Below are 23,672 nucleotides of genomic sequence, written 5' to 3' on the forward strand. Positions count from 1 at the left end.
TGAAGCTACAACAATCTCCAAGTTGGATGGTAGTGAGTCAAAAGAAGGTACGATTTTAACATTTTCTGAACTCGATTAAATGACTTTTGAAGTCCAATTCCATTTGCTACCCTGTGTAAGAAGCTTGTTGAGTGGATCACGGAGTTTATGCATCTCCGGCAGGAATGAACTATATCATGACTCATAAGACCCAAAATGAACATAGGGTGATCACATCTGTGGGTGCAGGCACGTGCCTGATAGCTTCAGTGTTTTGTGGATCTGGCCGCCGTCCATCTTCATCAATGATGAAACCCAGATATTTCACTGATTTCATGAAAAATATGCATTTTTCTGCATGCACTCGAAACCCATAGTCTCTGATGCGGGACAAAATGCAATCAAGGCGATCAAACAATTCACGAGCATGTGCTCCCATGACCAGGGTATCATCTTGGTACACTGCAACTCCCGGAACACCATTCACCATTCTCTCTCTGATCTGTTGAAAGATAGCTGGAGCAGTCTTCACTCCGAATGGTGACGTGTGTATCTGAATAGTCCTCGATGCATGTTGATAGTCAGCAATTCTCTGGATTCGGCATCAACCTCCACCTCTAGATATGCCTCTGCTAAGTCAGTCTTTGCAAAGCATTTGCCCCCATTCAGTTTTGTGGAAAGGTCATGAGGCAATGGCAGCAGGTATTGATGGTCGTCCAATGCTGCATTCAAACCAGTTGAAAAATCAGCACACAGACTTATGGATCCATTAGATTTCTTCACCACCACGTTAAGTGCAGCCCCTGATGAGTAGTTGACTGGTTCAATCACTCCTTCATATTGTAGCCGTTGCAATTCGTGCTCCACTTTTTGCAGTGCTGTGTATGGGACTGGTTGTTTTGTCTTGAAAGTTGGTTTCACATTTGGCAGAAGACTGAATTTTGCCTTTGTTTTAGTGCACCGTCTGAGGCCTTTGGAAAATACCTGTACATGTCCAACTGTATCAGCAACTCTTGAGCTGTATTTGCGGCTGTTGGGGTATGTGCCGCTTCCAACTTTTGTCAAATATCATTAAGTGGACAGTCAAGTAGGTTCAACCTATCGATCCAGCCGAAGCCCATGAGATCGAGGTTAGGACATTTTACCAAATAACATGATCCATTCCCTTCTGCGCCGTTTAAGCTGATGGAACAGTCAACTGAACCTAACAACTCAGGATGCCCTGCCCCTCCACCTCCCCCCCCCTCAGAAGCATTCTGTTTTCAGTTAGAGTAACCTCTGGCTGACCAATCTGTTTCCACGTTTTCTTTGATATTAGGGTTATATCAGACCCTGTATCAATTTACAGCCTCACTGGAATGCCGTTAATGTTCACCTTCGCGTATTTCCTGCATTTGGCGGTTGCCACCTTAAAAGTTGCTTTAATTGGTTTCACTTTTGTGTGTGAAGCTAACTTAATGGGTGTTTTCCCTCTGCAGCATTCTGGTTTGTGTCCTCAATGCTTGCATTTACTGCAATGCTGCCATCTGTACGGGCAGTCATGAGTGTAGTGTCACTCATTGCAGTTCCAACAGGTGCTGGGCGGGTCACACTTTTATTTGGTCGAGCGGGGTCTGCTGACTTGACTGTACACCGTTGAAGATGAGTGCACCGCTTCCACCATTTTGTTGACGTGTTTCAAATAATTAATTAATCGTTGGCATTTGGCGATTAATTTTGGAATGGTCATGTCAGATTCCTGTTCAATCTTTGCCAGCAAACTGCACTCTGAGGTCTACATCTTGGTAGGACCGCATTTCTGCTACAAAGACTAGACACTTGAACTGGTCTTCAGTCAGCGTAGAGAGTTTGTAGATTTACCATACTCCCATATGCCACAAAATCTTCGTTATCTCTCCTGGTCATTTTTAAACACTGATACCAAATGTTGAACAGTGATATTTGTTCACCAAATATTTCTGCCATAATGTCAAGTGTTTCCCTGAAACTGAGCTCCCGGGGAAGTTTTGGCAGAATGAAGTTTATGTAGCGATTGTGTTCTCAAGTGCCTAACTTCCTCAACAATAGCCTCATCTTGCATGCCTTACTGAACTTGGAAAAGTCTACTGAAAACAAGTCTTCATACTTTCTATACCAAGTTTCAAAAGTGCATGACTCTGAGTCATAATTAAACTCAGTGATAGAGTTTATTAATGCATCTGCAGAATTTGTTTTAAGTGCAGGCTCACCTTCCTCAATGTTTAAAGCTCCCACAGACATTTTTGCTGCCAGCTGGTCTATTAATTTTGATTGTATGAGCTCAAAGCTCTCTTGTTGCTGTTTTAGGACGGCCTTGAGCTGTTCCATTGTTACTGACATTGTTGTTAAATTCAAATATTCAAGGTCCTCATCGCCAAAATACGTTGTAACCGTGGCCAGAAATGTTTAATGAGGAACCGAACTCCCACTCTTGGTTACCCAGAGTAATGAAATGACAGACACAGAGGTTTCCCTTAACACCGTGCTCTTTACTTCGATTCTCAGGCAAAGACTATTTACCCAAAATGACGTAAACTATTTATAATATTTACACAAGCTTGTGACTTCAAGTCACAAGGCAATCTCGTGAGTCCTTTAGTTCATGGAGGCTCCCGTTGCAACACCCACTCCTGGTGACTGTGGGTCACTCTGATTAGGACCCCCTAGCAGGCATGTGTGTTTAGGTGAATAGTCCCAGATGGGTACCGATTGTCACATATTCCCTTGATTTTTTTTTGTTCAATTCTATCTGTTGATATGCTTGTGACAAATCTAGTTTTGTGAAATTTTGCCCTCTGCTTAGTGCTTGGAACAATTCTTCTGCCTTGGGCATTGGGTGTTCAGGTATTTTGAGTGATGGATTGATGGTGATTTTGTAATTACCGCAAATGCAAATTTCACCGTTTGCTTTTCATATGGGTATGATGGGCATTGTCCAATTGCTATATTGCATTGGTTCGAATATGCCTTCATGTTTTAGTCTGTTTAATCAGCCTCAATTTTTCCTTTCCGGTCTGACTTTGATGAATTTTGGTTCTGCATTATCTTTTAATTGCAGTTTGGCTTGTACACCTTTGATTTTCCCCAATTCTCGTTGGAAAACCACTGCGTGGTTGTTGAGGATTTGGTCAAGTTCTGGCTGGGAGGTGTCCGTGTGATTTACATTTAGTATCGAACCGATTTCCAGCCAGTCTAGGGGAATGTATTGTAGCCAGTTTCTTCTGAAGAGTGCCGATGCTGGTCCCTGGGTATCTACGATGTAGAGAGAGAGTGTTTTTGGTTGCTGCTGTTTGTATTATACTTGGACTGTACTTTTTACAAACACTTTGATTCTGTCTCCTGTAACAGATCTTAGTTGTTTCAGGTGTTTTTAACCGGGAGGCGTGGTAGCAAGCATTCCTTTAAATGTAATGACATTAGGGACACCTCTGCCCCTGTGCCTAATTCCATCTTCAGGGGGTGTCCTTTATTTTTAGTTGTATAAAGATTGCTGTGTTTCCTCCATTTATTTCTCAGATATGTAATATCTCAGGAGCTGAAATTTCAAGAGCTTGAAGGTCAGCAGTTGGGCTGTTATCGTTGTGAGGTTGCCTCTCTCTACTGACTCACAGGGTTATATATTGGAAGGGACATCATGAATAATAAAGATGACGAATTCAAAGATAAGTTTCTCAAGTGTTCTCGTCCTTCCGTGGTTATTTCAAGAATGAGAAAGAGCTCCTCGTCTGCTCAGTCAGATATTATGACATATGACATCATAGTGAACATGGTAACTCTACAAAACAACAACCTTTCTTAAAGGGAAAGTCACACCACAACCAGAAATCATGAACACAAGGTTTTAACCTCTACAGGGCTCTTCTGTAGGGTGTAACAAAGTATCTTATCAGGTTTTTCCACCCAACTCCCTCCATTTCTGTGAACTGGTCCACTTCCATTGATACCTCCGTTGCTTGATATTATTTTCCATTTTTCCTCAGAAGTTATCCCTCCTTCCTTTTCCCATTTTGTTTTAATTTATGAAGTAGAGAAGACGAAATGACTTTGCTACCATTATCTGAACTATATGCTTCTAAAAACAATAGTATCAAACATGTACTTGCCTTGGTTACATTTTTAACACTCTCCTATTAACATAATTTGCATGATCTGCAAATACCAATAAAAGTCTTGTTTTTCTAATGTGTTTCTCTTTAAGAATTTCAAAAGTAAAGAGAAACAATAGAATTTTTTTTTTTAATTGAATCAAAACTGAGTTACTCACCATCCTTCAAATATCACAGACCACACACTCCACTCAACATTATCGTCAAAGATCATTCGTGCCACAAGTACACGCCAGTGCCCTGCGCAAAACATTCCCGACTTGAATCTTTCACCCCCAAATCTGCGTGTGAGCCCACCACGTGTACACCAGCCAGCCCCAGTACTCAACCACATCATGCATGCGAAAGGAGAAACACCCGTGCTCAGTCTTCAAACCCCGGAAGGCTGCAAATTGACAGGTAAGTACTGTGTCCCTTCCCTTTTTTTGGATTCTGCCCCTTAATTTGTCCTCCATTTGGAGGTGCATGGTCTATACCCCCAAATGGAGGACAAATTAATATGTGGTACCGGATGGAGGACAAAGTCCTCAAAGGCCTAAATCTGGTCACACTATCTCCAATGCTACCGGTTGGGTATTGATCCAAAAATCAGACAGGTGCCAGCACAATACTGGGGAAAGCCATTGGTCTTGTGGTCAAATTTTCTTGCCTGCATCAGGCTGAGAATACCCAGCAGTACATGTCCAAACATAGAAGATTAACAGCTTAGTGCAAGCCCTTCAGCCCACAATGTGGTGCTGATTGAATTCTAGACTATTGTCATGTACATAACATTTGTCAACTTTTGCCTGCCATAAGGCACACAAAGAGGCGCCTTGAGTCCGACACGCAAAGAGGCGCCTTGAGTCCGACACGCAAAGAGGCGCCTTGAGTCCGACACGCAAAGAGGCGCCTTGAGTCCGACACGCAAAGAGGCGCCTTGAGTCCGACACGCAAAGAGGCGCCTTGAGTCCGACACGCAAAGAGGCGCCTTGAGTCCGACACGCAAAGAGGCGCCTTGAGTCCGACACGCAAAGAGGCGCCTTGAGTCCGACACGCAAAGAGGCGCCTTGAGTCCGACACGCAAAGAGGCGCCTTGAGTCCGACACGCAAAGAGGCGCCTTGAGTCCGACACGCAAAGAGGCGCCTTGAGTCCGACACGCAAAGAGGCGCCTTGAGTCCGACACGCAAAGAGGCGCCTTGAGTCCGACACGCAAAGAGGCGCCTTGAGTCCGACACGCAAAGAGGCGCCTTGAGTCCGACACGCAAAGAGGCGCCTTGAGTCCGACACGCAAAGAGGCGCCTTGAGTCCGACACGCAAAGAGGCGCCTTGAGTCCGACACGCAAAGAGGCGCCTTGAGTCCGACACGCAAAGAGGCGCCTTGAGTCCGACACGCAAAGAGGCGCCTTGAGTCCGACACGCAAAGAGGCGCCTTGAGTCCGACACGCAAAGAGGCGCCTTGAGTCCGACACGCAAAGAGGCGCCTTGAGTCCGACACGCAAAGAGGCGCCTTGAGTCCGACACGCAAAGAGGCGCCTTGAGTCCGACACGCAAAGAGGCGCCTTGAGTCCGACACGCAAAGAGGCGCCTTGAGTCCGACACGCAAAGAGGCGCCTTGAGTCCGACACGCAAAGAGGCGCCTTGAGTCCGACACGCAAAGAGGCGCCTTGAGTCCGACACGCAAAGAGGCGCCTTGAGTCCGACACGCAAAGAGGCGCCTTGAGTCCGACACGCAAAGAGGCGCCTTGAGTCCGACACGCAAAGAGGCGCCTTGAGTCCGACACGCAAAGAGGCGCCTTGAGTCCGACACGCAAAGAGGCGCCTTGAGTCCGACACGCAAAGAGGCGCCTTGAGTCCGACACGCAAAGAGGCGCCTTGAGTCTGACACGCAAAGAGGCGCCTTGAGTCCGACACGCAAAGAGGCGCCTTGAGTCCGGCACGCAAAGAGGTGCCTTGAGTCCGGCACCCCACCAATAAGAGAAAAGGAAAACGAAGTCCTTTCAAAAACACTGAGTGTCCATGGTTTTGCCTCCTGCAATCTCTGCAGCCACCTGGCCTCCGCACACGCGCGCGGAACACACAGATGAGGGGTGCCCTCTCTCCCTTAGAACACAGATGTTTTGGTTTCCTCTCCCCCTTGGAACACCCAGATGTGGGATATCTTCTTCCCCTTGGAACACCAGATGTGGGATATCCTCTCCCCCCTGGAACACCTAGATGTGGGATATCCTCTCCCCCCTGGAACACCCATATGTGGGATATCCTCTCCCCCCTGGAACACATAGATGTGGGATGTATGGACAACACTTTCCATTTTCTAGTATTTCCCAATTTCAAAACATGTCATCTTCACAGAAACAGAAGCGATGATATTATGAATTACTATCTTAATATTCCAAATAAATCAAACTTCATAGTTGCAGCTTTATGTAGCCTTTAACTGGTTGAAAAATTGAATTAACATTTTGCATAAATTTGCATTGAGTTTTCATAACTTGAATAAACGAAGCATACTTTATAATGATAACAATATGGTACAAGGACTGCTTAAAGAAATCTCTTGGTGCCTTCCACATTGACCACTGCCAGTGGGCTGATCTCGCCTCCAACCGTGCATCTTGGCGCCTCACAGTTCGGCGGGCAGCAACCTCCTTTGAAGAAGACCGCAGAGCCCCCCTCACTGACAAAAGACAAAGGAGGAAAAACCCAACACCCAACCCCAACCCACCAATTTTCCCCTGCAACCACTGCAACCGTGCCTGGCTGTCCTGCATCGGACTTGTCAGCCACCAACGAACCTGCAGCAGACGTGGACATACCCCTCCATAAAACTTCATCCGCGAAGCCAAGCCAAAGAACTGGTTGAAAAAATGAATTAACATTTTGCATAAATTTGCATTGAGATTTTCATAACTTGAGTAAACGAAGCATACGTTATAATGATAACAATATTCAACCGTAAACAGATAAACCAAAATTAAGATGATTAAAATTAAATAAGATGAATTGAAAGAAAAGTATCTCAAGAGCTTACATCTCTGTGATTCTTCGAAGAATGAGCAAGCAAGGTTTAGGGGGATGTGAGCCAATCAGCCAAATGGGACCAGCTCAGGTAGGCAACCTTGTTGGCAAGAACATGTTTGGCGAAAGGGCCTGTTTCTGTGCTGGATAACTCCACTACACTACAGACATGGATTGCACTCTATGAGTTCAGCCATATTTGGAAAACAATGTCCATTGGAAACTTAGAAGGTATAACCTCATGAGGTAGTATGGTTATCCACACTATTCTTGAACCAACAGGGCTCCTGAAGGGCCTTGGGGGTCTTGGGCACTGACAAACTCTTGATCGCTCTGGGAGGTGGGGTGGGGGCTGGTTCAGAGTCAGGGACAAAATAGGATGATTTAGACATCAAACTTGGATTCAACACACAATAACATTTAAGGGAAATATAATAGAAAAAATAAACAGTTATAATAAATAAAATGGGAGAGGGAAAAGATGTAGGGTAAAGGAGCCATGGTTGACAAGAGAGGATGGATAGCTAGTCAAGAGGAAGAAGGAAGCAAACATAAGGATTAGGAAAAGTCAGTAAGGCTCATGAAGATTATATGGTAGCCAGGAAAGAAAAAGAAAGGACATAGAAGAGCTAGAAGGGGCACAAAAAGGTCTTGGCAAGTAGGATTAAGGAGATCCCTATGTGTACATGAAGGATGATTAAAGTGAAGGTAGTACAAATTAGGGATAAAGGTGGGAAATTATGCCTGGAGGCAGAGGAGATAGGGAATGTCTTAAATTAATATTTTGCTTCAAAGTTTTACTCAGGAGAGGGATCTTTATGAATGTGAGGTCAGTGTAGAACAGACTAATGTGTTGGAACATGTCGAAGTTAGGAAAGAGGAAATGTTGTATCTTCTTAAAAACGTTTTAATAGATAGGTCCCAGGACTGGAAACAGTGCATCCTTAGTTGCTACAGGAAGATATTGCTGGGATGTTGGCAATGATCACTGAGTCCACCCTGGCCACAAGAGAGGTAGTGCAGGATTGGAGAAAGGACTTTAGAAGGTCAAACTGTAAGGTGAAGAATGTTCCTAGCCCAAGGAGCAGAATATTTTTTCCATTATTGAACTGCTGGACTTCAGGTTTCTGAAGTTTCTGCCTGAAGGTAGCAGTGAGAAGAGGTTGTGATCAAGGTGATGGGAGTCCTTTATGATGTTGGCTGCCTTCTTAAGTCTGGCTTCTCATGGATGTCTTCAGTGGACTAGGATTTGCCACTTCCTACAGCCTTCTGGCTTCCTGTACACTTGTACTTTCCAAACCAGATTCAGATATCAGATTTATTGTCAGAGTACATACATCACATCACATATAACCCTGAGATCCTTTTTCCTGCAGGTGAGGCAGAATTACCACTTATTGGTAGTACAAAAAAACTGTACTCAACATACACATATAAACAAATAAAGAATTGTACACAAACTGTCTGTGCAATACAGAGAGAGAAAAAATCAATATAGTGCAAAAGTAAGAGTCCTTAAATGAAACCCTGTTTGAGTTTGTTGTTAAGTCTGATGGTGGAGGGGTAGCAGCTGTTCCGGAACCTGGTGGAGCGAGTCTTGTTTCCTGATGGAAGCGAGAACAGAGCGTTTGCTGAGTGGTGTGGATCCATGATGATTGCTGCTGCTCCTTGATGGCAGCATTCTCTGCAGATGTTCTCGATGGTGGGAAGAGTTTTACCTGTGATGTCCTGGGCTGTGTCCACTACCTTTTGCAGGGCTTTACGCTTGGGTATTTGTGTCCCTTTGCCAGACCTTGATACAGCTTGTCAGCACATTTTCCACCACACATCTGTAGAAATTTGCCAGTGTTTCCGATGTCATACCAAACCTCTGCAAACTCCTAAGGAGGTGGAGGGGCTCGTGTGCTTTCTTCACAATGCCATTAATGTGTTGCTTCCAGGAAAGATCCTCCAAGATACTGATTCCAAGGAACTTAAATTTGCTCATCCTCTCCACCTTTGATTTTCCAAATCATCACTGGTTTTCCTTTCATGAAGTCAATGATCAGCTCTTTGGTTTTGGTGACATTGCATGCAAAATTATTGTGGGTGCACCATTCAGACAAGTTTTCAATCTCCCTCCTATGTGCTGACTCATTGTCCCTTTTTATACTACCGTAGTATCATCAGTGTCGATGGTGGTGGTGTCGTACCAAACCACAGAGTAGTAGGAGTATAGCGAGTAGAGCAGGGGACTACGAACGCAGCTCTGTAGATGCTCCAGTACTGATGGAGATTGTGGAGGAAATATTCTTACCATTCCTCACTGATTGTGGTCCAGTCACTATATTTTCCACAGAAGGTTTACTGCATGGCACATTGACCTTAATGTATAAGATTGGTGCCTGGGAGGGAAGGAGTTAACAGTCAGCAGTATTTGTCATTGGTAACTCCCCATTTTCTATTGACGAGGAATATGTGAAAAGCCTTCAGTTTTAGAAGTGTTACCTGAGAAGTTAACCGAAATGAGCCTGACAGCACAAAACCATCGAATCCCTTTAAATGATGGAAATAGTATTCCACTCATTGGACTAGGAACATACTCCACACCAAGAACAGTAAGTATATGTTTACAGCTCTTCTTCCACTTTAATTCTCTGTTCCTTTCTTATTATCTTTTGTGCTGTTCAATCGTACGTACATTCCAGTGGAGAGCAGTCACATTGATAGCTACCTCAAAGTGAAATTCCCATTCTCCCATTACCGTTTGATTACTTCTGCATCGAGAAAGTGAATTGACTGAGTCAAACAAGGAAATCTGCAGATTGTAGTTCCATACACAAACTTGCTGATACAGGGAGAGCCCATATTTCTTAGATGGCAAAGATAGGTAATCAACATTTTGGACCTAAACCCTTTGTTGAGTTATGTGCCAAAAGCAGGCAAAAATACTAAATAAATAAATCAATAAGACATCAGGGTGGGGAGTAATGATGTAATAAATCTAAAAGTGCAGAGAAATGTACAATTATAGAGAGTGCAAAGGCATGATCTTTTGTGAGTGAGAGATCTATTTAACAATATGATAACAGCAGGAGAGAAACTCTGCTTGAATCTGGTAGTTTGAATTTTCAAGCTTGTGTCTTCTGGAAGTGGTAGGGGGTAAGATCCTTTTAATATATAAGCAGCTTTCCTGAGGTAGCAGGAAGGTAGACAGAATCAATAGATATATTAGAGTAATTGAGTCAAATTTCTACCCCTGTAGAAAGATTCTTCATATAGTGCGTTTACAGAAATGTAACAGATTTTGCACCCGTCAAGCATAATAATGCTGCTACAAAACAACACATTTCTAGAACATCAGATATTACAAACAAGTGCGCTTAGAATTAGAAGGGGGTTAAGTTAATAGTAATAAGTTAAAGTTTGATCCTGTTTTAATGCATAAAGAAAATTAAAAGTAAATTTTACTTAAACTTTTGTTTAAGTAACCATTTGTTTTGGTGAATTTCTATTGCTGCTGGGTTTTGTGGTCCTTTGGGCCTGTCACAGAATGAAGAAAGCCAATGTACTGAAAACCTTTTTGACCATCCTATCTACCTGAGACACCACTTTCAAGGTACACCAAGATTGCTCTGCTCAACAACTACTCCCCAGATCCCTACTATTCACTGTCCTACCCATGTTAGACCTTCCAAATGCAACACCTCACATTTCTGTTATTAAATTCCATCAATCCTTCCTGTGCCCAACTGATCAAAATCACACCTACAGCCCATTACATCCATGACCGCAAGAAACTAGAGTTATGAGTGCAGCTCAGGGCATCACACCTACCTTCTGTGGTTCGGGTTCGTGTGGGTCCAACAGGTTAAGAACCAGACCAAGGTGGATGGTACAAAACCAACCTTTATTTCGGGGATAAAAGAGGAAACAGTGGCGTTGATTTGTCAAGTAAATCTTCACACACACACAGTACGCAGGGGGAAAATTATACACATTCAACGCACACGCTCTAGGTGATCGTACGTGCCCCCACCCCTTGGTCAGTATGGACACGGCTTTTGCTACTTAGCCTCGGGACTCACCCCAACCCAGTATGAAAGGTGATACTCACGATCCACGAGGAGTCCAAAGAGACAGAACAAAGGAGCACATGGTCCTTTTATGGTTCTGGGGTCAATCATACAGCTAGTATGGGCCACATTGGTGGCTGAATCCAATGGCTCAAGACCAAGTGCAGGGGTGCACTGAGGTGATTCACCTGGGCCAATCGTGAGGGTCACCCTGATGGCTTGGGGTGAGCTTCTGACCTTGATTGGCAGGTAGTGTGTCCACTGAATAGAAGCAAGGCAGCGCCACCCAATGGTGAACACTGCCTCTACATTACACCTTCTCCCTACCCCTTCGTTGACTCCACCTGCTCCTCCTGCTGTCTCAGGAAAGCTGCTGACATAGTAGAGCACACATGTCAAACTATGGCCCGCGGGCCAAATTTGGCCCGCGATATAATTATATTTGGCCCGCAAGATCATATCAAAAATGTATTAGAGGTGGCCCGCTGGCCGCCACGCCAGTATAGCGCATGCACAGTAACCGCTGTGTCCCAGGGTGAGAGAGAGAGAGAAAAATCCTGGTCCTTGAAAAGTAGTGGTGGGTGGTTTTATAAACACACTGTCATGTCCCCCCGCCCACCCCCCCCACCACAGCGCGGCCTGGCCGGTGTCAGGGGAAGCCAAGGCCGCTTCCCAGCGCCCAGAACCCCAGTGGCATAGCGTTTCTTGGAGCTGCAGATGGAGTCGGGATGCAGGAGGGAAGATTGGGGCTCCCCGCCGGGCGATGGGGGCGCCGGCCTCTGGCCACCCTGCGCCTTCCCACCAGATCAGCGGCGGGTGCCCGGAGTACACGTGGAGAGCGAAGCTGGTCGGGCAGGTAGGGTGGAACCCCCCACCAATCTCGGGAGTGGCATGGGCTGGATCGGGATTAGCCGTGCTCACCTGCTCTTCCACCGCTGACTGGGATCCCAGCGCAGTCCTGAGCGCGGAGACTGCCCTGGAAAGGTCCTGGGACACCGGCACGGAAAGAAAAGGGGGATCCGGGAGAAACTCAGCAGGTCAAGGGAGGTCCGGGAGAAACTCAGCAGGTCAAGGGGGGTCCGGGAGAAACTCAGCAGGTCAAGGGGGGTCCAGCAGAAACTCAGGGGGGGCCTGACCTCGACAGGACCGTTGCCCATTCCCCCTCCCTGCCGCAGGCCGACCCGCGACTCATGGTGACGGGGCCGCTGATCCGCCGAGATCCCGCCCTGCAGCGAGAACCGATGCCCCCACACTGTCGTTGTCCAACCCGATCACCCGCAATCCCCGCCCTCCCGCACACAGGCCTGAGTAAGTATTATGAACTTTAATCTCAGGATAAAACGATCTTCCAATAGTTTCATGTCACAGTGATAAATATATTCCTGGTTAAAAATGGTCCTGCACCTGGATACAAGCTCATTAGGCATAAAACTTGAAAAGTGTGTAAATCAAAGGATATCTGTACCAATGGAAAAAGGGCATGGCAAATAACCCTGCTAGAGTTCATGCCCACAATTAGTCACCCATTTGATTGTTTCAGGAATCATGTTATTCTCCCACATTCTCAATAGCCCTCAGATTTTACTATTCGACTGCACACTAGCAACATTTGACAAATCCTCCATAGAGAAATATTATTTATTGAATATTTTATTTCTCATTTGTTAATGCTTCTGGAAAGAGTTTATCCAAAACTATTATTAAACATTTATTTTAATAAGAAAAAGTTTAACATTACATATGTTGAAAGAAGAGAAAACATGCAGATGTTGTTGAAAATTTTCAATAAATATTTAGTTCGGCCCTCGACTTAGTCCAAGTTTTTAATTTTGGCCCTCTGTGAATTTGAGTTTGACACCCCTGTAGTAGAGTCTTACTCTCTTCTTCCCCCCTCCCCATCCCACCTGCTGGGGAGAAGTACATGAGCTTGAAAAAAATGAATCTTCAGATTCAGGGACAGTCCTTTTCTGTTGTTTGACTCTTAAATGGATCCCTCACTGGTAAAAGACGATTCCCTTACTCTGTTTCACGATATTTTTCTCTATGCTCTGAATTACTTGAATAATTGTAATGCTATCTCTACATTATTGCTTTACTTATTTATAATTGCAATGTCTGCTATATAAGTTGGATACCACAGGCATCATTAGGGGGGTGAGGAGCACACCGGGCAACATCAAAACGACTGTCTATAAACTTTTTTTGCAGCATTTCAGCAGAAATTTACTATTTCTTATAAAAATATCCCTGCAGTTAGTTATAACAACAAAAGCATTTTACGTAAACCCAGCTTAAGTGTATCAATATACCTACAAGGCTAAAACTCTTTGCTAATATACCTGTTGAACCTTCTAATTCACTCTGGTCAGAGCTCACACTATTACCCAATTACAATGACACTTCAAATCACATGTTTCGTCTGCATGTTTTTGTCAAATTTTCTGGGGTTTTAGCTACAATATTGTGGTAATTAGTATTTGTGAAGATATATCAATAAACTTTTTGAGAATCAAGTAATAATTAAAGGAATAGTCGAAAAAAATCAAAAAGGGTTTCCGATAGTTACTAATAATGTTGTAACTAATAATGTTTTCTTAATGAATTTTCACTTTAATCACATAAAACTTTGTAAATGTAAATATATTTAAGCTGTGCATATAATATTATAATTTTAATTTTGCTAGTTGTTTATCTCACTACTATTGCCATTACATTCAGTGATAAGAATTATGATTTACGTGTAACGTTAGTATAAAAAACATTACTAAGGATTCTGTATGGTCTGGTATGGGAGGAGGTCCATGGGAGGGGTGGACACCATGATGTCACCAACCCAAATGCTGGATAGCACACAAAACAAAGTTTTTTTCACTTTCTCCCACTGATGCTGCTCAACCCTCTGAATTTCCTCCAGTAGATTGTTTGGTGCTCCAACTCTAGATGAAGACTCTCGTGAGTCTTCAATAAATGCTGCTTCCTCAAGCATTTACCCTTTGGTCTCTGGCCATTTTTAACCTTTCATCGTATATATAATCTGGACTGGGTTCATTGGTAAACCTTTACAGTAGTAAAGTACAGTATGTAGTTGGGTATAAAACCAGTCCCGGAAAACTGGGACAATGAGTGAAAAGCATGAGAGGTATCATCAAAATCTTCTCATGATACTAAATTGGGAGGCTGTAGTTATCATCGTGGAGAATTGGACCAAAATAAACAGAATGGATAACTTGGGAGTGCGCATAAATAAATCACCTCAATGAGAGGAGGGTGGATCTCCCTGATAGGAAAGGTATGGGTAAGACATTTCTTGAAAGGTAAAAAGGGGCTCCCTCCTGAATCTGCTCCCTCCTGCTGGAAAACTTAATGTTGTGCACAGCAGGAAGGACCACTATGTTGACTTTGGATGGCACCAGATTGGTGGATGTTCATCCTCCTGAAGTGTTCAGGTCGAGGTCTAGTCTTTGGGTTTCAGGTCAGGTGGCTGCTGGAGCAGGACATGAGGGTCCTGCTGCCGCTAATTCACTCAGTCATACACAAGTTCATGTCTACCATTTATCAATAGTTGGTAAATTCCTTCTCTTATCTCTTTTTAGCCAGGAGATGTGATGTATCATTGAGATGAAAAGGGGAAAAGTCACATTAGAACATAGATTCTTTAAATCATTTCTAAGAAATCGCTAGAAAGCCCTTAGAATTTGCAAACTGCTGAGGTAGCTGTTGCAGTAAGTGGCATAGCCCACTACACTCTTAGAGGAGAGAATGTAATGTTTCAGCACTGAGCTCTATAAGTTTTGTCTGTAAAATCTGTTCTCCTTGCTAATACATGGCCTATTTAACAGACTGACAAAGATGCATGTTACAGAGCAGTTAAAATAGCGATCGATGTGGGTTATCGGCACTTTGATGGAGCATGGATCTATGGCAATGAAGAAGAGATTGGAAGGGCATTTCAAGAAAAGATCGCTGATGGGACAGTGAGCCGAAATGACATTTATTATTGCGGCAAGGTACCTACCTTTCAAGACCCTCTCCCTCTCATGGAACTGCTGGCTCTCGATTAGTTTGCTTCATGTGTGCCTGCAGAAGTAGTTAATTCCCCAATTTCATGCATTTCTAATGATGGATGTCAGTCAAGCATGTACACCACCCAAGGGCTGCATGAAACTATAAGCAACAACATTTATGCTCATATTCACACAAATTTACAGCCGAGCTTACACAACTTTTGCATCATACATACTCATATGGAAATACATGCACAATGTATAGCCAAAATAACAAACGCAGAGTCGCTTGCAAGTACAAACTCACAAAGGTTTACATATATAATTGTTCAAACTCAGAAATATGCCACAAGTTTAGAAAGACCTGTGTGTCCATAATGTCCATCTGCATGTTCAGTCCCAGTTCTTGGATTTACCTGTGAGGCAGCCCTGCATTAAATTACCCCAGAACAAGGTTATTTATGCTGTTGTCCCCAATGCCTCTGTCGTACATTAAATGGCTCTTTAAATCGCACCTCTGACCAAGTTTTTTACTCACTAGCTCCAACTCCCTGATGTGACTCAGTGCCAGTTTTGCCTCAGTTTCCCATCTCTTCTCCTTGGGCACTGAGTCATTGGCCAGGTGAGTCCCAACCAGTCTATACCACCTGAGTGAATGAAACATGCCCCATGACATTATATTTTTCATGAAACTTGCAAGCTCACCCTTGGTTTATGCAAACTTAACAAGGAATACAGAATCCTGAGAATTGTGATGCTGTTTCAAGTCTGCTGTTTTAATGACCACCTTGATTAACTTTCAGCTTTGGAACACATTCCACCCCCCAGAGATGGTTCAACCTTTCCTGGAGAAGATTCTGAAACGCCTGAATTTTGATTACATCGATCTGTACATTATTGAGCTGCCATTGGCCTTTAAGGTGAAGCCATGAAGTTACTGTCACTTACTCTTTTGTTTCAGTTTTCAAATTTATTGTCAGAGTACATATATGACATCATCTACAACCCTGTGATTCCTTTTTCCTGTGGGCACAGCCAAAATACCACTAATGCACAAATAAATTGTACTCTTTGACTCTTCAGCTTTCTTCCCTTCTCTCTCGGTGTACTTCCCTCCGGATGCTGGCCAATCTCCATCACTTCACCCAAACATCCGTCCTTCCTGTGACTGTGTAGGTGGTGCACATTGTGAATGCACTTAATCAATTAGGACTCATTCTTTAATACCATCAGACTAACATGGCTACTGACATACAGAGATATACAAGAGGGGTGACATCATGACGTGGACATCATGATGTACAGCAGGGCGGGCTTATACACAACTGATAAGTAATTATATGACAAGGTCACCAGGGGTCAACCCGGTGACCTTGTATATAAAGCAGTCCAGAGCTACAGTCTAGCCTTCCAGGTTCGTCTTGCAGAGAGACAAGACCTCTGAGTGTACATATTAGCTTATTAAAGCTGTCTTATACTCGCACTGCTGGTGCGGTTACTGTCAGTACAACAACAAACATCATATGTAAGCAGTCCTCAGGCAAAAACCCTGTCCAATTTTGTAGCTTGTCCTTCGGCCTTTCCTGGTCGGTGGGCCAATGAATGATCACAGTGAAGAGTTCAGACAGAAATTCCAGTGAGTGTTGCTACTAAAGGAACCAAGGGAAGAAATATCAGGAGCGCAAGAGAGGGGAAATTGGAGGAAAGGAGTATGAGGTGGGTAGGGAGAACATTAGAGAAAGAGAGAGGGATATATATAATTAAATAGATAAAGACATCTATATATATATAAAAAACAAGACATAGAGAGGATTTAGAGAGGGTTAGAGAAAGGGATATAAAGTGAGCGAGGGGGTTAGAGAAGTAGAGAGGGGTGTTTAGTAAGAGAGAAAGTGAGAGAGAGGGTGGATAGCGAGAATGAACAAGGGGCATAGAGAAAGGGAGAGGGAGAGAGAGAGGGAAAGCGCACACGAGTGCCCCAGGGAGCATAAATGGGAGTACTATGTGGGAAACCTCAGGGGCATGGGAGAAAGGGCAGAGAAGCTAGAAGGGAACAATAAAAACAGACACCCAGTGCTCAGCAATATGGTTTCTACTGGAAGGCCTGTTGTCCCAGAGCACTGATCTGGCTCCTGAATCTGCTCCCTCCTGCTGGAAAACTTAATATTGTGCACAGCAGGAGGCACCATTATGTTGACTTTGGATGGCACCAGATTGGTGGATGTTCATCCTCCTGAAGTGTTCAGGTAGAGGTCTGGTCTGTGGGCTTCAGGTCGGGTGGCTGCTGGAGCAGGACATGAGGGTCCTGCTGCCGCTAATTCACTCAGTCATACATAAGTTCATGTCTACCATTTGTCCATAGCTGGTAAATCCCTTCTCTTATCTCTTTTTAGCCAGGAGATGTGATGTATCCTCGAGATGAAAATGGAAAGTATTTGTATCACCCAACTGATTTGTGTGCCACCTGGGAGGTAAGGTCAACGTGGGATGGAGAGTGATAGATTCATCGACTCCTACAGCATGGAAACACATCCACAGGCCCAGCTTGGCCATGCCCGCCTGCTTTACTCTCACTTGCCTGCATTAGCCCCATACTTCTCCAAACTCCTGCCATCCACGGAATAATTCAGGTGTTTCTTAAGGAAGCTAACGCACCTGTGCCTACCCCTTTGTCTGGCCAGTTGTTTCATATGCCCACCATCCTCTAAGTGAAGATTTAGAATGATAGGTAGCTGGAAGTTCAAGGTTACTCTTCCATCTGACTGTACCTGGCACCTTCTGCTCTTATGGCCAATAAGAATCTAATTCAAACTCATTTGTCCGTTAATATCACTTTCAACATTTGAGATTCCTTTATTATATTGTACAAATACAAAAAATGTAATAATATATTCACATTGCTTGGCTCCCCCAACAGTAAGAGAAACAAAGAAAGTCTTTTCAGAGACACTTGAGTGTTCATGGATTCACCTCCAACACTCTGCAGCTGCGTTTTTGATCCTTATTTTAAGTTATGGGGGTGGGGAGGGTGGGAAGAATGAAGGGGGGGAGAAGGAAATGTCACTGTGTATATTTTAATGATGAACACTTGTATATATTGTTATTGATATGGTTCACAGTACAATAAATTAAAAAAAAACCCAGAACAGAAGATGCCAGACACAGTTAATATATTGGGCAGCATCCATGGAGAGTAAACAGTCAACAAGTCATTATGATTTGCCATGTCCATGGTGTTTCACTTTATGTAAGGGTTTTTATTTGCCAGGCTCTGGAATTGTGCAAGGATGCTGGTCTGGTCAAGTCGATTGGCGTGTCCAATTTCAATCGCAGGCAACTGGAGCAGATACTGAATAAACCTGGCCTGAAATACAAGCCAGCAGTAAATCAGGTACGGTCCACTTGTAATAGAACTGATGTGGTACTGTCTTGTGACCATACTGAACCTTAGTGATATGATGAAACCTTCAACCTAAATGTCGCCTTTCTGTTTGCTTATATCTTCCTCTATTTATACCAATTGAACTCACTGCAGCAACAAAGTTAGTTGGATCATCTTGCCATCGATTAATCTGTCACCTTCACCACTGGCTTTCACACCTCCACGGAGCAGCTGCCTGTTCTACTATCCTCAACTTTCTTGCAAAGCCCTCATTCCTTATCACTTGCCCAAGAATTATGGAAATTTTCTCAGGTCGGTATCTATTCCTTCTTTCAACATCTGAAATCAACAATTTAGTGCCAGCATTTTTCTCTTCCAATGCTTATTGCTTATGTTCTTTTGACTTTACTGCTTCTTATCTTTCCTTAATCTTTCGCTGAATGTTCAATCCTAAACCTATCATCAAGATTGTTCATGACATCACTTGTGGCCTTGATTTCCATCTCTCCCACCAACCTGACTGGCGATCAGGCTCTCTCTGATCTTCTTCTCCAGAAGATCCTTGGTATTAGGAATGACTTAGTTCCACTTTGAGTTTATTGGTTCTGAAGTGCCTCATGAGGCCAATGTGGAACCTGTGCAGATAGAGCAAATGCTATTGAGTAGGCAGGTGGATAGTTTGTGATATGGTATGTTCATTCCGCCTCTATCTCAGGGCTTTTCATGACCTCGAATACATAGACTCAAAGGTTCTCAGTCCCACCCTGACTGCTCATCCTCCCTTCTAAAAAGTCACAGGCCTGGAGATTCTGAGGTGTCAGTGCACGTGTTGTATTTCTTCAATGTCGCTCCTCTCAGAAGATCACCCTGCTCCAAAGTCACCCACAATGGATTAAAACTTCCCAACTGACAAGCCTCCAAATACCAGGATGTTTCTATCTACCACAATATCAGCTCCATCTTTGGTGGCCTAATTCCTATCAAAATCAATGCTCTGGTTGTTCTCCTTGCCATGGAAAAACATAAAAATATAGAAAATGGGAGCAGGAGATCAGTCCTTCAAGCATGCCTCACCATTCAATGCAATCAGTGCTGATCATGTGACCTCAGGACCCTATTCCTCATTTTTCCTCATTGTACTCATTATTCCTGAAATGCCCTGGATTCAAAGTCCCCTCTAATTTTTAAGCATCCGTGTGCACAAAAATCTTCTGCAAATATTTTTCCTGAGACAAAAGTGCACACTGAATGCTTATGCAAACGTAAACTTGAAATTGTTTCAAGATCATTTTGTTAAAGCCTATCTCTCATGGCTAATAAAACTGTATTGACATGTTTTAATAGAATACAAGTATGATTGTATTCTATGAAGTAATGTCTTATAGTATTATATATAACTGCATTAATTTAGGTGACTGGCCTTTTGTGCGCCCACGAATTTCCTTTGTGCCCTGGCTCCAAAATGTGTGTGTGCACGCACACAGCTGAGAGGGAACAATGCCTAGATTACAGACCACCCTTTCTATTTCAAGGCACACTTGGATCTTTAGCTCCTCCTCCTGGTTTCTCCACCCCAATCTCCAGTGAAGTGTGAGGATCTCATGAACTCATGCCTCCTTTTGTTTTCCCTCCTACCATTCCCCCCATAACACATCCACAGATATTATGCAGGAGATGCACAATTTATATCGACCAACGCTCAACTTCCCTTGCAGCGATTTGAACTGAAATGATAAAGAGTCCTCTCTTCTTCCATCATAACACCCTCTCTTCAGATGGATTTTGAATCCTAAGCTACTTGACTCTCTCTGCCCTCAACTTCCTTGCTGTAAAACCCAGAATCCTTAACTCTCCATCCCTAACCCCCTCTCCCCCCACCCCCCCCCCCACCACAACAGTCATTTCCTGCACCTCCACTTCCAAACCCTGTAAGTGGTGGAATGAACTCCAGCTGTTCGGCTAGTGATCTTGGAATGAAAGAACTATTCACTCAGGCAGATTATGGAGCCTTTTACATGTCACTGCTTCAGGACAATTAATTCGTCAACATGACAAGAACCTTTTCCCTTTTCTGTCTTCTCCTCAGGTTGAATGTCACCCATACTTTACTCAGAGCAAGTTAAAGGCATTTTGTGAGTCTCATGATATAGTCATTGTGGGATACAGCCCTCTAGGAACCTGCCGTGACCCACTCTGGTAAGCAGAATCATGACTTCCTTCTGTCTGAACTGCAGATTTCCCATGTCTTTCACTCAGATCATGAATGAAGTTTAAGACTCCAATTTATTTGTAACAAAATCACCTGTACAATGAGAAGGGTTCTTCCGTGAGCAGATCAACAGGTTAATTCTAATATTCAGACAGCTGTGTAAAGAGCACGATTTGCAGAGTATAGGATTGCAATGAAAAGGACCATGCAAGGACAGAATGGGGTTAATTCAGGAGGTATGGAAAACTTTTTAAGCCTGTCTGCATGATGTTCTGAGCTGCATTCACCAGCTTCTTCAGCTTCAAGATGCATAAGATTCTTTAATCCGACAAATATTTTAGTCTGACAAATGGTTCCTTTGAATTACATATTTACAATGGACGCACACTGTAACTAATTAGAGAATTCTGAAAGTTGAGACTTTGCTATGACAAAATAACTCATGTTTGGTCTTAAAGCTTCTGAAGACAGAGAATCCAGACACTTTAAAGTGCTTTCTCTGGGTACACAGATGTCCCAATTGTTGAAAGCCAAGGCAAATGTGCTGATACGGTTTGATATGCTAGTTAATTTTATGGCTATCCCTTTTGAGAAAGAATTGTTTGAGTGTTACCATAGTTCCTTTTCTTTGGCTTGGCTTCGCGGACGAAGATTTATGGAGGGGGTAAAAGTCCACGTCAGCTGCAGGCTCGTTTGTGGCTGACAAGTCCGATGCGGGACAGGCAGACACGGTTGCAGCGGCTGCAGGGGAAAATTGGTTGGTTGGGGTTGGGTGTTGGGTTTTTCCTCCTTTGCCTTTTGTCAGTGAGGTGGGCTCTGCGGTCTTCTTCAAAGGAGGTTGCTGCCCGCCAAACTGTGAGGCGCCAAGATGCACGGTTTGAGGCAATATCAGCCCACTGGCGGTGGTCAATGTGGCAGGCACCAAGAGATTTCTTTAGGCAGTCCTTGTACCTTTTCTTTGGTGCACCTCTGTCACGGTGGCCAGTGGAGAGCTCGCCATATAACACGATCTTGGGAAGGCGATGGTCCTCCATTCTGGAGACGTGACCCACCCAGCGCAGCTGGATCTTCAGCAGCGTGGACTCGATGCTGTCGACATCATATGTCATAATATACATGCTTACGGGGAGCTTCCTCTCATTCTTTGAAGAATCATTACAGAGGTGTAAGCTCAAGATACTTTGAATTCTTCTTAATTCATCTTAATTTAATCTCAAATTGTTTATTTTTTTATATTTGTGTGTTCTTGAATATTACTATTATACAGTATGCTTTGTTACTCATTATATGAAAATCTCAATCCAAAGTTATGCAAAATGTTAATTTGTTATATACACATAATTCCAATGCCCATAACTCCTGAATAATCCCTTGCTGTGATTAAATTTAATGGTCCTTCTTGTTTCAAGTCACAACAAGAGCAAACAAACAAGGTAACACAGACCTCTCTCCAATCCAGCTTCCCCAGCACACCTGAAGTTCTAACTTTTCAATTTAGGATGGCTGACAAGGGTCATAGTTCAGATGGTGTCTCTATGGGCAGAACAGAAATGCCATCAGCTTTGGGGGCGGTGTAACTTACCCCTTTCAGTGATAGAAGAGTTTCCCAGAGAAGGCTTGGGACAGATCAGTTCAGCAACAGAATGCCAACCCTTTCAGACCTCATGGCCAACTGCTCAAAGTCATGGTCATGCCACAAGGAGTGAATCAGGTGTCACCTGTGTGAGGTTCAGAGTTCTTTTCGTCAGAGATGAGCTTAAGAGATAGAATGTGGGCCACAGGGTCCACTTGCCCTGTGTGGAGGGATGTGGTGGAGATGATGAAGAATTGGAGTCCAGCATTTGTCGGAGACGGTAAGGGATGTCAGGAGTGGGTGTTGGAGATATAGGGGATAGCTCAAGGATAGAGGTAAGTAAGGTGATCCCAATGCAGCGAGGCAAGTCGCTATCAAGACCATGTTGCCCACAGAATAATGCCATCCTGAGCAACTGTGAATATGAAAGGCCAGAGTGACATTGAAATGCTCATTTTCAAGTTCAAGTTTAATGTTGCATGGACTGAGGTACTGTGAGAAAGTCTGTAGTCCAGCCAGTTAGCCCATAAGTATAGTAAAAAGTACAGTACAAAGGACAGAGTTTTCGAGAGAGATAGGGGGAAAAAATATTTTCTGCTGATTAATGCTCAAGAAAATCTTTTATATTCTCTGATGTTACTCAGCATGTATCCATTCCTTCCCCAATGTGTTTAAAATACATACTGTAGTGGTACGCTTGGAGGGAGTGGGCAGAACCAGTGCTAACAGCACCTGTCTTATGACAGACAGCTAGATACAACAGCCTCCTATATACTGGCAACTAGCCACTACAGCCACGAAGCATAGTGACTCAGCAGCACCCATAGGTCTACTGAGAAGCCCTAGCCTACTCGACGTAGCTATGTCATGAGGTCGTTAGCACTTCAGATGTCATGACACTAGGTCACATGTTGTGTGTCTATATCAAGCCTGATAACACTGTAATAAACACTCTTCTCTTTGCTGGCTGACAACTTCAAGTGTGGTCTCGTTATTTCAACATGATGGCGTATGGGCACAAACATCATCCACCACAATTCATTGTTTCTGACCATGGATAGAACCTGGGACAGGAATGATGACTGGTTTTTGACTGCTCTCTGCCTGGGAGAGGTAGGGCCACTTGTAAAACCCCAGCTCACTCAGTTACCAGAGAGCAGAGGTGGCCAAACTGCGGCTCGCAAGCCACATGCAGCTTTTTTACCTCTAATATGTGGAAAATTCAAATATTCTAGAAATTTCGACCCAAATCCAGAGCAAGAAATGTGCTGCTATATAAAGTGTTCCGATACCTACGGAAGGGAGTTCAGTAGAAGTGCAGACGTTGAACTGTGCAGACCTAGCT

At 43.8% G+C, this 23,672-nt stretch overlaps 2 protein-coding genes across 4 annotated transcripts in view; both read left to right on the forward strand.

Moving 5' to 3' along the window:
- Window positions 1-3,663, forward strand: part of ddx11 (DEAD/H (Asp-Glu-Ala-Asp/His) box helicase 11) — a 152,210-nt gene extending 148,547 nt beyond the window's left edge. Inside the window, exon 31 of the transcript XR_011346544.1 lies at window positions 3,514-3,663. The gene's annotated coding sequence lies outside the window, so the exon portion shown is untranslated. The remainder of the gene's footprint in view (window positions 1-3,513) is intronic.
- Window positions 3,664-9,553: 5,890 nt separating this feature from the next.
- The window catches only part of LOC138745855 (aldo-keto reductase family 1 member D1-like), a 31,485-nt gene continuing 17,366 nt past the window's right edge, over window positions 9,554-23,672 (forward strand). The window contains exons 1-6 of one of the 3 annotated variants that reach the window (XM_069903270.1): window positions 9,554-9,701; window positions 14,999-15,166; window positions 15,967-16,083; window positions 17,557-17,634; window positions 18,432-18,554; window positions 20,632-20,741. In XM_069903270.1, the coding sequence (XP_069759371.1) occupies window positions 9,609-9,701; window positions 14,999-15,166; window positions 15,967-16,083; window positions 17,557-17,634; window positions 18,432-18,554; window positions 20,632-20,741 (689 nt within the window). In that variant the 5' untranslated portion in view covers window positions 9,554-9,608. Of the gene's footprint in view, window positions 9,702-13,069; window positions 13,160-14,998; window positions 15,167-15,966; window positions 16,084-17,556; window positions 17,635-18,431; window positions 18,555-20,631; window positions 20,742-23,672 lie in introns of those variants that run through there. The other 2 variants (XM_069903268.1, XM_069903269.1) reach the window with 2 other exon arrangements.

Source organism: Narcine bancroftii, chromosome 11 (genome assembly GCF_036971445.1).
Source record: "Narcine bancroftii isolate sNarBan1 chromosome 11, sNarBan1.hap1, whole genome shotgun sequence".
NCBI lineage: Eukaryota > Metazoa > Chordata > Chondrichthyes > Torpediniformes > Narcinidae > Narcine > Narcine bancroftii.